This window comes from Conger conger, chromosome 13, assembly GCF_963514075.1.
Source record: "Conger conger chromosome 13, fConCon1.1, whole genome shotgun sequence".
Taxonomy (NCBI): Eukaryota; Metazoa; Chordata; class Actinopteri; order Anguilliformes; family Congridae; genus Conger; species Conger conger.
In genome coordinates, this window is record NC_083772.1 from 48,223,458 (window position 1) to 48,237,014 (window position 13,557).

Sequence of the window (13,557 nt, forward strand, 5' to 3'; positions counted from 1 at the left end):
CGTGTGTGTGTGTGGTAGGGTGCGTGTGTGTGTGTGAGCTGCAGTGTGTGTGTGTGTGTGTGTGTGTGAGCTGCAGTGTGTGTGTGTGTGTGTGTGTGTGTGAACTGTAGTGTTTGTGTGTGTGTGAGCTGCAGTGTGTGTGTGTGTGTGTGTGTGTGTGTGTGTGTGAGAGAACTGTAGTGTGTGTGTGTGTGTGTGAGCTGCAGTGTGTGTGTGTGTGTGTGTGAGCTGCAGGGTGTGGTGTGGTCATGTGATCCGTGGGTTGCAGGGTGTGGTGTGGTCATGTGATCCGTGTGTTGCAGGGTGTGGTGTGGTCATGTGATCCGTGTGTTGCAGGGTGATCTCCAACAGCATCCAGCTGCTGGTGCAGGACCTGGACTCAGCGTGTGACCCCGCCCTCACAGCCATGAGCAAGGCAAGCCCCTCCTGCCTGTGGTGTGGTTGGGTGTGCTAGGATGTGTCAACTTGTGTTAGGATGTGCTATGGCCTGTGCATGTTAGGATGTGGAAAGGTGAGGTAGGGTGTGTTAGAATGTGCTAAGTTGTGGTGCGGTTTGCTAGAATGTATGTTCTTGGGTGCAATAGGGCTGTTAGGATGTGTTCAGGTGTCATCAGGTGTGGTGAGGTGTGGTAGGATGTGTTCAGGTTTGGTAGGGTGTGTGGCAGGGTGTTTTTGAAAGTGTTAAGGTGTGGTAGGGTGTGTGAGGAATGTGTGTGGGGGGGGGTGCGGTAGCTCTGACCGCGCTGTGCGTGTTGCTCCAGATGCCGTGGCAGAACGTGGAGCATGTGGGCGATCAGAGCCCGTATGTGACCTCGGTCATCATGCACATCAAACACAACGTGCCCATCATCCGAGACAACCTGGCCTCCACACGCAAGTACTTCACCCAGTTCTGCATCAAGTTCACCAAGTGAGTGTACTGCCATGTACAGCGTTCCCTTTCACCACACACACTCACACACACTCACTCTCTCACACACACACTCACACATACACACACACACTCACACATACACACACACACACTCTCTCACACACACACACACACACTCACTCACACACGCACGCTCACACACTCACTCACACACACACTCACACATATACACACACACACTCTCTCTCACACACACACTCACACATACACACATACACACACACACTCACTCACACACGCACGCTCACACTCACACACATACACACACACACACACACACACACACACACACACACTCTCACATACACACGTGCCTTCAGCAATTTCACTGTGTGCATGTCTCTCTTTCAGCTCCTTCATCCCCAAATTCATCACTCACCTGTTCAGGTGTAAGCCAATCAGCATGGTGGGAGCAGAGCAGGTAACGCCTCTCACCTGCGTGCAGTGTGCCAGTACCTTGCGTCTCTGTGCTCTCAAATTTACCCTTCATTGCCTCAGCACATAAGCCGTATTTCTGTGTCTGCGTGTGTGTCTGCGTGTGTGTCTGCGTGTGTGTCTGCGTGTGTGTCTGCGTGTGTGTCTGCGTGTGTGTCTGCGTGTGTGTCTGCGTGTGTGTCTGCGTGCGTGTCTGTGTGCGTGTCTGCGTGTGTGTCTGTGTGTGTCTGTGTGTGTGTCTGTGTGTGTGTCTGTGTGTGTGTCTGTGTGTGTGTCTGTGTGTGTGTCTGTGTGTGTGTCTGTGTGTGTGTCTGTGTGTGTGTCTGGGTGTGTGTCTGGGTGTGTGTCTGGGTGTGTGTCTGCGTGTGTGAATGTGTGTGTGCGCGTGTGAATGTGCGTGTGTGTGTGTCTGTGTGTGTGCATGTGTGTGTCTGCTTGTGTGTGCGCATCTGCGTGTGTGTCTGCGCGTGTGTGCGCGTGCGAGCGCATGCGTGTTTGTGTGTCTGCGTGTGTGTGTGTGTGTGCGCGCGCGTGTGTGTGTGTGTCTGCATGTGTCTGCGCGTGTGTGTGTGTCTGCGTATGTGTGTGCGTGTGTGTGTGTCTGTGTTTGTCTGCGCTTGTGCGTGTCTGTGTGTGTGCATGTGCGTGTGCGTGTGTGTGTCTGTGTGTCTGCGTGTGTGTGTGTGTCTGCGTGTGTGTGTCTGCGTCTGCGTGTGTGTCTGCGTGTGTGTCTGCGTGTGTGTGTCTGCAGCTCCTGCTGGACACACACTCCCTGAAGACGGTTCTGTTGGACCTGCCCTCCATCGGCTCCCAAGTGGTGCGGAAAGCTCCTGCCAGCTACACCAAGATCGTAGTGAAGGGCATGACCCGCGCAGAGATGATCCTGAAGGTGAACACCCTGCATGCATATACACACGCCTACACACGCACACACAGGCAGGCACATACACACGCACATTCTCACACACACACACACACACACACACACACACACACACACACACACACTCTCTCACACACACACACACACACACACACACACACGCACGCACATTCACACGCGCACACACACACGCGCACACACACGCGCACACACGCAGACACACACGCAGACACACACGCAGACACACACGCATATTCACACATGCACACACGCACATTCACACATTCACACATGCACACACGCACATTCACACACTCACACGCACATTCACACACACATGCACAGACACATGCACAGATATGCACAGACATGCACAGACACACGCTCCCGAAAACAGGCAGGCGCACACAGACCTGCGCACACGTGCAATCACGCACTTCCTCTAGGTTTCCGGTTGTTTTTAACTTGGACCTGGAATTTGGCCTTGATCTCTGTAATGGTCAAACCAGGAGCAGCACTTATAGCACTGGCCCCAGACCTAAAAATACAGCAGCCATTTCCTGCTTCCACACCTCTTCCTCTCCTCTACGCACTTGGGTCGGGCCATACTGACCTGTGCCTTTGATAGAGCTGCTTCTATCCAACGACACTAATCTACCAAATAATAATGTACATAATACATTTAATATTCAGTATTCTAAATCCTAAAATATTCCTCCAGTGATCCCGGCAGGAGTATTCCAGCACTGCTGGCTGCTGCAGTGTGGGCAGGCCTTGGGCTCCTGTGAGCACAGTTTTGGGGTGTCGTCCTCTGGGCTTCTGTTAGCCTTCAGCTGCATTTTCTCCAGAACTGGTGGGATGCTGCGGGGGTTAAACCCAGCCCTGCAGTGACGTTTATATGTGTGAGAGTGCGTGCGTGCGTGTGTGAGAAAGGGGGTAAACGCTGGCTGTGGCTCTCCCCAGGTGGTGATGGCCCCACACGAGCCGGCCGTGGTGTTTGTGGATAACTACATCAAGCTGCTCGCCGACGGAAACCCCGACACCTTCCAGAAGATTCTGGATATGAAGGTGAGCTCTGAGCTCTGCGGCAAGAGCTCTCAACCCCCCACCCAGGGTGTGTCCAAGTGTCCCTGAGCAAAACCCATAACCCCAAAAGCATTTTGGATAAGTTATATATAAATGCAGTCCATGTTACATCTCCTGGTAGTCTATGGGTCTAAGAAAACACAGATTATAGTGATTATAGTGATTATAGTGATTTAAAAAAGTTTCAAGTGGGGAATACACAGGGTGGCGAAACAGTGAGCACACGCTGGAGTGACGTGCCACAGTCACCATGCTCTTCCCATGGATGTATATCCCTCTCTCTCTCTCTCTCTCTCTCTCTCTCTGTCCCCTCTCTCTCTCTGTCCCCTCTCTCTCTCTGTCCCCCCTCTCCCCTCTCTCTCCCCTCTCTCCCCCCTCTCTCCCCTGTCTCTCTCTGTCCCCTCTCTCTCTCTCTCTCTCTCCCCTCTCTCTCTCTCTCTCTCTCCCCTCTCTATTTCTCTCCCCTCTCTCTCCTCTCTCCCTCTCTCTGCCGTTGGTGGTAGTATAATATGTGATAATAATAATAATAATAATAATAATAATAATGTGATGTAATTCTCTGGTCGTCTCTAAGGGGCTGAAGCGCAGTGAGCAGGGCAGTATGCTGGATCTTTTCAGGCAGAGGTTGCCCACCCCCCCATCAGGGGGCGACAGTGTGCCCTCTCTCTCCTTCAGCGCCCCCACCCCAGAGCAAGAGTCCTCCCGCATCCGCAAGCTGGAGAAGCTCATTAAGAAGAGACTGTGAGTGCCCCTGTGTGTCTGGGGGCCCTGTCCCTGCACTCCAAAAGAGCCGCACAGATCTGCACATAGACCACTTCATCTTCTTCCACTTTCTGTGGACGTGACCAATCGGCTCCCACTAGGCACCCAAACTGGCCAATGGGAGACCGTAGCGTTTACTCATGAGTCAACTGATGGGCTGGTGAATATGAAGCTGAAATGGTTGGAGGTCAACCATGCAAAACTGTGTGTGCGTGTGTGCGTGCGCATGTCGTCTGTGTGTGTGTGCGTGCCGCCTCTCTGTGACTGTGTCTGTCTGTGCGTGTGCCGTGTGCCTCAGGCTGTGTGTGTGTGTGTGTGTGTGTGTGTGTGTGTGTGTGTGTGTGTGTGTGTGTGTGTGTGCGCGTGTGTGTGTTCATAGAGGAGAGATTCTGTTAGAAGGCTTAAATATTGTCTGAGCCCTGTACTCCATTGAAGCCTGCTTATTAATATATTAATATATTTGTCCAGTTTGATTGCTGTACAAATTCCTGTCTTCTGTTCATAAAAAATTGCTTAAATAATTTTCAAATCAGTACTATGAAGGCTATTGGCGACATGACACTAATAAAATACATTTACCATGAGTAACTTGTCATTTATTTATTTATTTTTTCTTTAAAAAATGTTTTTCTGTTTAAGCTCTTAACTGGTATCTGCGTAGTTCTTGTGCAGGAACCTTCTGATAGAAATGACGTCATCATTTTAAATGAGAATTTGTTCTCATCTGAGCGTCCGGGTGAAATGCATTTTAATAATAATAAGAGAATATTACTGATGTATCGATGGTATTTCAATTAGGGAAGGAGGTCGGGGTGGGTCCGCTTTAAAAAGGCGTGTCCGTCCCCTCCTGCACGTAAAACAAAGTGTTTGAGAGCACCGTCGGGGCCAGGAAGCCGCTGCTCTGTCTCAGAAAAGATCCGCAGCCCTTGGCCGCACTGTTTGGATGGCCTTGGACCGAAAGCATTGTTCTTTAGGTATTTACACACAATTTCAACGTGTGTCGTTGAGTCCGGAAACTCGCATTGCCTAACAGCACCCGCTGATGCAGATTAGATTAATCCCGAGATAAACGACAGTCTGTGCGGTCGCCGAGGACTTCTCTGAGCATTAACACACCTCCTGACATGAAACGCATTCACGTTAAATGAGTTGCGGTCTTTTAGTGACGGAAGAATTCAAATTAAGCCGAAAAGCCCCAAACTGGTGTATTTATTCAAGCACATTTCAGGAAAGTTATGTTGGGCAGATTTAACTTGCCGAATGTGTACGAGGATGACCTGTATATGAATTGCGCATCGGGGCGGCCGCTCGACAGCCCGGACTCCGGACTGCCGCCCAGCCCGTGTCCGAGCGCCTGGCTGCAGCCAGCTTGGACCAGCCCGCGCGCTGAGGAGGCGGGCGGAGGGACTCCGGAGGTGCGTATCACGCCCTAAAACTGCATGATCTTTTCACGCGTGAGTATACGCAGAAATGTATATGTCAAAATTATATGAACATGTAAGATTAAAGGACATAAATCACTAAATTGTAGAAACTTTCATTCGTGCCTACTCATGCAGGGCAGGTGTAAAACGCAAGGTTTCTAGAAGTTACCGTTTCCGTAGGCTGTTGAGGTGAACGTATTAGTTGGCACTTGTGCAAGTGATTCAGAAAACCGACTCTGATTTCTTGCGATAATCAACACATCGCTTGCTGCCTGAAAACTCAGAAGGCTGGAGCGGTCACTGCATTTTCACCGCTGTTTCGTCCTCTGTCCTACCGGGAAGAAATCGAACTGGACCCACTGCCACCGAAAGTTGTCCGGTAATGACCCTTTTTCTTAATTTCTGTTAATAGTTTGTAGTTGTGTGGTGTATGATGTGTTAGCGTAACGACAGCAGAATGCTTTCAGTTTTGTGCTTAGTAATACGTGGTTGTCTGGTATTGAAAGTATTGAAAAACATCAAACGGAAAATACCTGTCACCTGAATGAACATATACGAGCGTGCTCTGCGCTTGTTAGCATGTGTTTTCTAACTGACCTGACGAATGTATATTTCTTGTGCTTGAAATATACGTAGATATACATCATCCGTCCGCTATGACTCCGATCGGCATTTCATCCAGTGCGTATCGCTGCAGCCCCGTGGTTTTGGCCTGGAGTCCTGCAGCCAGACGGTCGTAGCCCTGTCCCACAACACCTGGCGCTACTACCGGACCCAGCTGCGCCTCGAGCCCCGGCAGCGGGCGCAGCGGTACCAGAGTACCAGCATCCTGTACCCAAAACACGCGTGCGCCATCTACGTCACGCACCTGCACTACGACTGCCGCAGGCACACGCGGCGCTTCCTGTCCGGGGTGGAGCTGGAGCCTCTGCATGGGTAACGGCCTCAGGACGCCCTCACTGACACTACCCTTCACCCGCCGAAATAAACTGCACCAACACAAACCCCTACCTTGGGAACCTCTCTGCTGAAACTGGCAGGGTTATTATGATTGACAAGCAGGGTCATAATGTTCTGGTTTGATGTCACGTGGCTCGGAATGTCCATGGGGTGTTTCTCAATGTCTGTTCTTGTCAGTTCTTGGTATTGAGAGAGACGCTAGCGATGCACGGTGTGTTTTTAATGTTATTGTTCCCGCAGTGAGGTTATGACGGGTTTAGAGGAAGTATAGTGAGGTCCGTTGGAAGCTGAAACGCTGGTCTCCATCTGCTTTCTGCTTTTCTTAGTATTTCCTGACTGGTCCTACACTCACAGGTGCATGTGAGCACAGGGTGCTGTGCTGGGGTGTGGTTTGGGTAATGTGGTCTGTCACAACCCCTCATTCTGTCTTCACAAAGTGTTTTCTCAAAGAACTTTCAGATGGAAACTTGTTATTGCATGGCTTAGTTTTGAAATACTGCTTACAAATTGCCTGGTCAACAGGATATTCAGTAAGCACATTTTCAAGGTGTTTTTTACATGAGTTGTGTAAAGAGAAGTTCTTGCAACAAGTTTCCTGTTTGAACTTCTTTAGCACACAGTAAGGGATGGTGCGACTGAATGAAAAGCTGTGTTATGCATAACAGGGTCTTGTGTGTGTGTGGGTGAGAGAGAGAGAGCGTGTGAGAGGGTAACATGTTAATTAATTTTTATCTTCTCTGTAAATTATATTGCTTTTCCGTGATGTATAGAGATTCTACCATAAATTGTGCAAATATAATCTCAACTGTTTTAATAAACTTTGAAATTAATAATAACCAGATTTGCTTGAAGTGTTGTATGCAACCTGTAAGTCAGGCACAGGTCTGCCAAGTGTCAAAAGTGATTGATTCGGCAATTGAATCAGTTGTTTGCGTAGTTGACCACAGCGCCATCTACAGGGAATTCTCTGGTCGACATAAACAAATCGAAAGCACGAAACTACATGCCCTAAGTTACATTGACTATTGTTTTGCGCAAACCTTTTATGACGCCAATAGTACCCATTTAAAACAAAACATATACGTAGTTGAACCGACACAAATTCGGTGCCTATATGTCCAGTAATTGTGTATCCTTGGTGTATTGTCAACGCGATCCAACACAAACGGTCAAATAACTGAATGTCATTTAAATTAACACGCTGTTGTAAAAATAACTGTCTGGATCGGTCCACCATAAACGATCAGTAAATGCCAAATAAACGTACTTGTAGCCAAGATTTACATAGGCGTCGGCTAGAACAACAAGCGCTTGAGATGTCAATCAACGCGATGACGATGTTAAAGTTCTAGTACAGTTTGAGACACTGTGGGCGTGGTCTATCAGGACAAGTTGGGGCAAAACACTGCGATGAAAGATAGATGCGCTGCTGCGATCTACTGATGAAGTGTGGACTAAATGTGCGAATATTTTCGTGGACCAATAGCGCACTCGCAACAGTTGAAATTGTCAGCACGACATTTAACAATGAATACTAAACTACTGAGCGGCTCACATGACATTAGTGACGCCGAGTTGGAAAATATACAATCGGAGCGCCTCGGCTCAGGTAACGCAATGATTTTGCATTTAAATGAGTATATGTTTCGATGTTCTCTTAAGGCTCACGCTACTGTTCGAAGCTGTATGTGCGCGTACAAAAGGCGATTTAAATGCCAATTTGTAAGCATTTTATTTTAACGTCCCATGTTATTTCTCACGATAGTCGGTCTGAGTTTTATTCCCTTCGCAGTCATCCTTGGTCCATGTTAATAAGACCTGAACATTGAATTTCAGCGAACCCTCAGCCTCTTCCGGATTCAGAATCCAGCGTCACGGGGAAACTCTCCATCTCCAAGAAATGGTACCTTTCATTGTTCATATTATACCTCGCGTTTTCTGGCAGTAAAAAAACATTTTCCTTTAAGTGATCAAAAGACTGAAGGGCGCTTACTGACCGTGTCTGACGCTGTTGTCTCGGTGTAACAGTGCGGTGGAGCGGTTGGTTGCCGTGTGCGCAGTGGAACCTGCTACGACCGGTTCTCCTAGGAAGCGGAGGCGACCGGGTCTGGGCTGGAACCCGATGGAGAGGTTCTGGCGCACTCACCTGGCAGTGACGCAGGTGTGTGCCCAGACCTGGTGCGAGCTGCAGGTGGCCTACGGGTTCGAGATCCCACACGTGCTCACAGGGCAGCAGGAGAGCCCGGAGATGAAGGCTGGAGCTGACATTCACCTGAGCAGAGGTAAACGGCAGCGCCTGAGCAGAGGTAAACACCAGCACCAGGTACTACCTGTGTACCTTGGCCTGCGTAATCACCCATGTGGTGTTATGTGCTAGTTATAGGTGTGACCCCCCAAAATACTGTTTTAAATCTGGAACTGTCAACAGTCAGAACTCCCCTGAAAAAGAAATGTCTTGGTGTAGTATGCCTTATTTTCCTGAAAGTTAGTTTTCTCTGTAAAATCTATGTAAATGTAATTTGACTGGACATTTTATGCATAGTCATGTGATGTGTTGTGGGTTATAAAGTGCTGTGGGTCATGTGATGTGTTCTGGCTCTGCAGAGCTGGAGGTGCAGAGGGTGGTGTCTGTTCCAGCGCTAACCAGAGAGGACAGACAGGCCGTCTCCTTCCTCAACCTCCTGAGTATGATCCCAGCCCTGCAGGCAGGTGAGCCCCTCACACACGACCAGCAGTCCTCTTCATTTGCTTTATTTTGACCAGGGATGAAAGTGCAGGAACTTTGAAAGTTTGATAAAACCGGAGTAAAACTGCAGTCCCCTTGCTCTGTCTCCTTATATGAACACTTAAGCACATGTTGCCCTGTTAACGGCCTGTCGTAATCAAGCTGTTAAGTATGCTGATGCTGATGCTGATGATGATGATGAGTGGCTCTGTCCAGGGCTTCGGGTGCGGGAGCTGCCTGTGTTTGGCCTGCTGGAGGGCGTGTTCCTGATGGGGGTGATCGATGAGCTGTGCTACAGCGAGAGAGGGGAGCTGGTGCTCTCAGAGCTGAAGACCCGCCGTCTCCACACCCTTCCTGCCCCTGCACAGGTCAAAGGTCACAGCTTACAGGTGTGTTCAAGAACGTTCAGATCCATTACCGAACCCGTTTGTCGTAGAGGTGGTGTGTGGAGGTTGGAGGTCGTGCCTGAGCGTAGGTGTGTGGGTCAAAGGCTTAACTCTGCTTTACAACTGGCGTCTGTACAACAGAGGGGTGGAGGGTTGGTTGTGTTGATGCAGGTTGGGTGGAGGGTTGGTTGTGCTGATGCAGGTTGGGTGGAGGGTTGGTTGTGTTGATGCAGGTTGGGTGGAGGGTTGGTTGTGCTGATGCAGGTTGGGTGGATGGTTGGGTGTGTTGATGCAGGTTGGGTGGAGTGTTGGTTGTGTTGATGCAGGTTGGATGGAGGGTTGGTTGTGCTGATGCAGGTTGGGTGGAGGGTTGGTTGTGTTGATGCAGGTTGGGTGGAGGGTTGGTTGTGTTGATGCAGGTTGGGTGGAGGGTTGGTTGGTTGTGCTGATGCAGGTTGGGTGGGGGTTGGTTGGTTGTGCTGATGCAGGTTGGGTGGGGGTTGGTTGGTTGTGCTGATGCAGGTTGGGTGGGGGTTGGTTGGTTGTGCTGATGCAGGTTGGGTGGGGGTTGGTTGGTTGTGTTGATGCAGGTTGGGTGGAGGGTTGGTTGTGCTGATGCAGGTTTGGTGGGGGTTAGTTGGTTGTGCTGATGCAGGCCGGTTGGGGGTTGGTTGGTTGTGCTGATGCAGGCTGGGTGGGGGTTGGTTGGTTGTGTTGATGCAGGTTGGGTGGAGGGTTGGTTGTGCTGATGCAGGTTTGGTGGGGGTTGGTTGGTTGTGCTGATGCAAGCTGCTGTGTGCTTCAGGTGCGGCTGTACAAGCTGCTGTTTGATTCGCTGGTCCGGGGGGATCTGCAGAGGGAACATGTGATGTCTCACCTCCACCTGCGTCCCGAGCGAGCCCTGGGGCCGGGGGTGCTGGAGCATGCTGGAAAACTGAGTCTTCAGGTGTCCACATTCGGGGAGCTGTTGGATCTTCTCATCCTGAACCTGACGTACTGCGAGCTGCCCGCAGTCGACCGGCTGAGCCTGGAGTACTGCCACCAGGGCACGGGCGCGCCCATCAGCTCCCAGGACGTTCCATTCGCTGAGGGCCAGCTGAGGGAGGAGCTGCGGGACTACCTGGCGTATTGGACAGGTCATCGTGAGCCCAGGGGTGTGGATATCGAGGAGGTGTGGAAGTGCAGCTCCTGCTGCTATCAGCAGCACTGTGAGTGGAAACCAGGAGAGTCAACTGCCACAGGGACCACGTCCGCCTACAAGGTGACCACGCCCCCCAAGAAGACCACACCCTCCTAGATGATACAGGCCACCCCCAGCAGGACATGGGACACACACAATAACCACAACAAATAACTAATCATGCAATGATCACCGGAAACTCTATTCGGCCTGCTTTGCAGTGTCTGTTTTTAATCAGGGGCATGAACTACATATCTTTGCTGAGGTCATTGCTCTTTAGCCGAAGGAGATGCCCACATTTTCTGTCATTTTAATTAGTAGTTTATACTGATTTTATGCAAGCTATGTTTTTGCCCACTGAACTCAAATGTTTGTCTGATCATGTAGTTCTGTATTTGATGGTATAAACATGATATGTGTTTGAGGAGAGAGGTGATTCAGTGCAGCAGATTATTGTGGAGTATGAAAGCAGAGGTCTGTATGAGTCGCATTATTTATGTTGAAATCCCAGTGTTTATGTTTTTGTCTAGTGAATGGGTATATGGAGCCTATGCCTTCCTATCAGTGTTGTGTGTAGCTTATACAGGGAAGATATTGCATTACATTTAGCTAATTTAGGAAATTGAGTATATTTTAACCTTGAAAAACACACAAAACTCCCTCACACTGCATTGTGCAAAACAGCCTTTAATCGAGGAGAGAAACGTTTTGGAAACAATCCTTCCTCCGTGTCTTGGGTAAAAACAATGACCAACCACTGATCTGTTACATTCGTGGCTGTGCAATACTAATTATGCCTGTAGTAGAAACGATTGTGCTTCACGTCCATTAATGAAATTGTGTTGACTCATGAAATCTGTGGGTTATTTAAATGGTACCGCAGTAGAGATGGAAACTGCAGAGTGACAGTGTTCCAGGGGCTGATTAAAGGGAGCATCCCCGTCTGCCGCTTTCAGGCAGCAGCCTGTGTATTTTCAGCTGCAGAGGGAGTGACGCAAATCAAACTTTCTGTGCAGGTGAGAAAAATATAAGAAATGCTAAGACAAAACCTGTTTACTCAATGACCACATTCACTTATTGTTTAATTAAATAATGCATTGATAAGTTGCTATCAACTATACTTATTGTTCATATACTGTGCAGTCTGTAGGTATTTTGACAGTGGTATATTTTTTGTTCTTTTGGCTCTGTACTTCAACACATTAGATTTGAAAAGGTAGGAATGCAAATTGTCACGTTTAATTAGATGGTACATGTGTGCGTAGTCCATCCATTTTTGGGGGCCAAAAGTTATTGGACAGCTTCTTGGCTGTTTCTGATTAGTTGAGTGTATTCAATTGCTTCGATAGTGTAGGAATAAGAAAGCTTTCAGTATCTAGTTTGGTTCTAGGCTTTTGATTGCCTAGAATTGATTATTGTTTTCCCTAGTCTGTTATTGACATTCGTCAACACAGAGCTGTTACAATGAAAGTCAAGGAAGCCAGTATGAGACCGAGAAATAAGAAAAAAACAAGACCCAGGCTTGCCAAAACCAAAAAAATGAAGAATAAGGATTGCTGTATGTTTGGGATCATTGCCTTGCTGTTGGGTGAAGCACTGTTCAATGAGTTTCGAGGCATTTGAGTGAACTTGAGCAGATGTACACTTCAGAATTCATTCTGCTGCTGCTATCAGCAGTTACATTATCAATGAAGGCAAGTGAACTAGCACCTGTGGCAGCCATATATGGCCAATTTACTGGAGTTATCAGAACAGGTTGAGAAGCCAACTGTCCAAATAGATTTAGTCCCTTAAAATGGAGGGACAATGTATGAAAAAGGTGTAATTCCTACACAAATCACCCTTTATGGATGTAAATACTCTTAACAATAGGTAATTTCGGACTTCTAATGATCAAGAGAGGAATAGCAGTAACACACACTTTCAAACCACAACACTGTTTATCCCCCCCCCCCTTCTCTGTGAATGTGCTGACGTTGAAACGCAATTGGCTGTGGCAATTCTATCCAATTTTCAACCAATGAGCTTCAATTATTGTACAGTTATACAATGTTTTGGTACAGAGTGTCGGGCTGTCAACTGTATATTTTGAAACCAGAATTTAAGGACTATAAACACAGGCAGAGGGTGAGTCAACATGTCAGTGAGCCTTTTTCAATGCTAGGAAGGGATTTACAATGGTCTTGTAACAATGTTTTAACACTAAATTCTTGCCTATTGAACCTTTAAATTGAATGTGACGATCTGCATTTTGACCTCATTTGTTTTTCATTGCTTCATTTCAAATCCAATGTTTTACAATTGGTACTGAGCCAAAAGAACAGAAATGTACCACGGCCAAAACACCCAGACTGCGCTATAAATGTTATTTCCTGATTAAATATGTACTTATTAGTTAAACATATAAATGTGTTACTTAATCATTAACCCCTGTGACCTGGTTTACTGAACCATTTCCCATAATGCTTTTTCCATTTTCTGTTACATTGTTGACATTAACCAACAAAATTAAATCTGTCTAAACTTGAGTGCCTCATTTTGTCCACTAGATGGGGCTGTAGCAGCAAATGTTTTAATTCATGCTCTGGTCAGAAGATAACTATTTTATTTTATATATGTATACACGTGCATGCTGTATTCCAGCCACATTGGTGCAACAAATGTGACACTTTAATATGAGTGCGGCTTCAGCACAGTGAAAGATCCTGAGGACCTGATAAAATGAGTGCCCTCATATTAATATTGTGTGGTTACTGGCATTTCTCTCCCTCTCTCCCTCTCT

The 13,557-nt window shown here is 48.0% G+C and overlaps 3 protein-coding genes across 6 annotated transcripts in view; all 3 read left to right on the forward strand.

The window, feature by feature from the left end:
* vps53 (VPS53 subunit of GARP complex) overlaps positions 1-4,684 on the forward strand; it is a 22,092-nt gene extending 17,408 nt beyond the window's left edge. For both annotated transcript variants that reach the window (XM_061217039.1, XM_061217040.1), the window contains exons 17-22: positions 337-415; positions 762-910; positions 1,286-1,355; positions 2,121-2,258; positions 3,216-3,320; positions 3,913-4,684. In XM_061217039.1, coding sequence (XP_061073023.1) covers positions 337-415; positions 762-910; positions 1,286-1,355; positions 2,121-2,258; positions 3,216-3,320; positions 3,913-4,083 — 712 coding nt within the window. In that variant the 3' untranslated portion in view covers positions 4,084-4,684. The remainder of the gene's footprint in view (positions 1-336; positions 416-761; positions 911-1,285; positions 1,356-2,120; positions 2,259-3,215; positions 3,321-3,912) is intronic.
* Positions 4,685-4,942: 258 nt separating this feature from the next.
* Positions 4,943-7,323, forward strand: rflnb (refilin B). Of its 2 annotated transcripts, none has more exons than XM_061218281.1 (3): positions 4,943-5,515; positions 5,809-5,903; positions 6,161-7,323. In XM_061218281.1, the coding sequence occupies exons 1-3, from the start codon at positions 5,336-5,338 to the stop codon at positions 6,462-6,464; spliced, it is 579 nt and encodes a 192-aa protein (XP_061074265.1). In that variant the 5' UTR covers positions 4,943-5,335; the 3' UTR covers positions 6,465-7,323. The 2 variants fall into 2 exon arrangements, with proteins under 2 accessions (XP_061074265.1, XP_061074266.1); XM_061218282.1 differs by having other exon boundaries at positions 5,812-5,903.
* Positions 7,324-7,467: 144 nt separating this feature from the next.
* exo5 (exonuclease 5) lies at positions 7,468-13,303 on the forward strand. Of its 2 annotated transcripts, none has more exons than XM_061218279.1 (6): positions 7,468-8,093; positions 8,321-8,387; positions 8,513-8,790; positions 9,089-9,193; positions 9,426-9,598; positions 10,401-13,303. In XM_061218279.1, the coding sequence occupies exons 1-6, from the start codon at positions 7,943-7,945 to the stop codon at positions 10,890-10,892; spliced, it is 1,266 nt and encodes a 421-aa protein (XP_061074263.1). In that variant the 5' UTR covers positions 7,468-7,942; the 3' UTR covers positions 10,893-13,303. The 2 variants fall into 2 exon arrangements, with proteins under 2 accessions (XP_061074263.1, XP_061074264.1); XM_061218280.1 differs by having other exon boundaries at positions 8,513-8,766.
* The last annotated feature ends 254 nt before the right edge of the window (positions 13,304-13,557 follow it).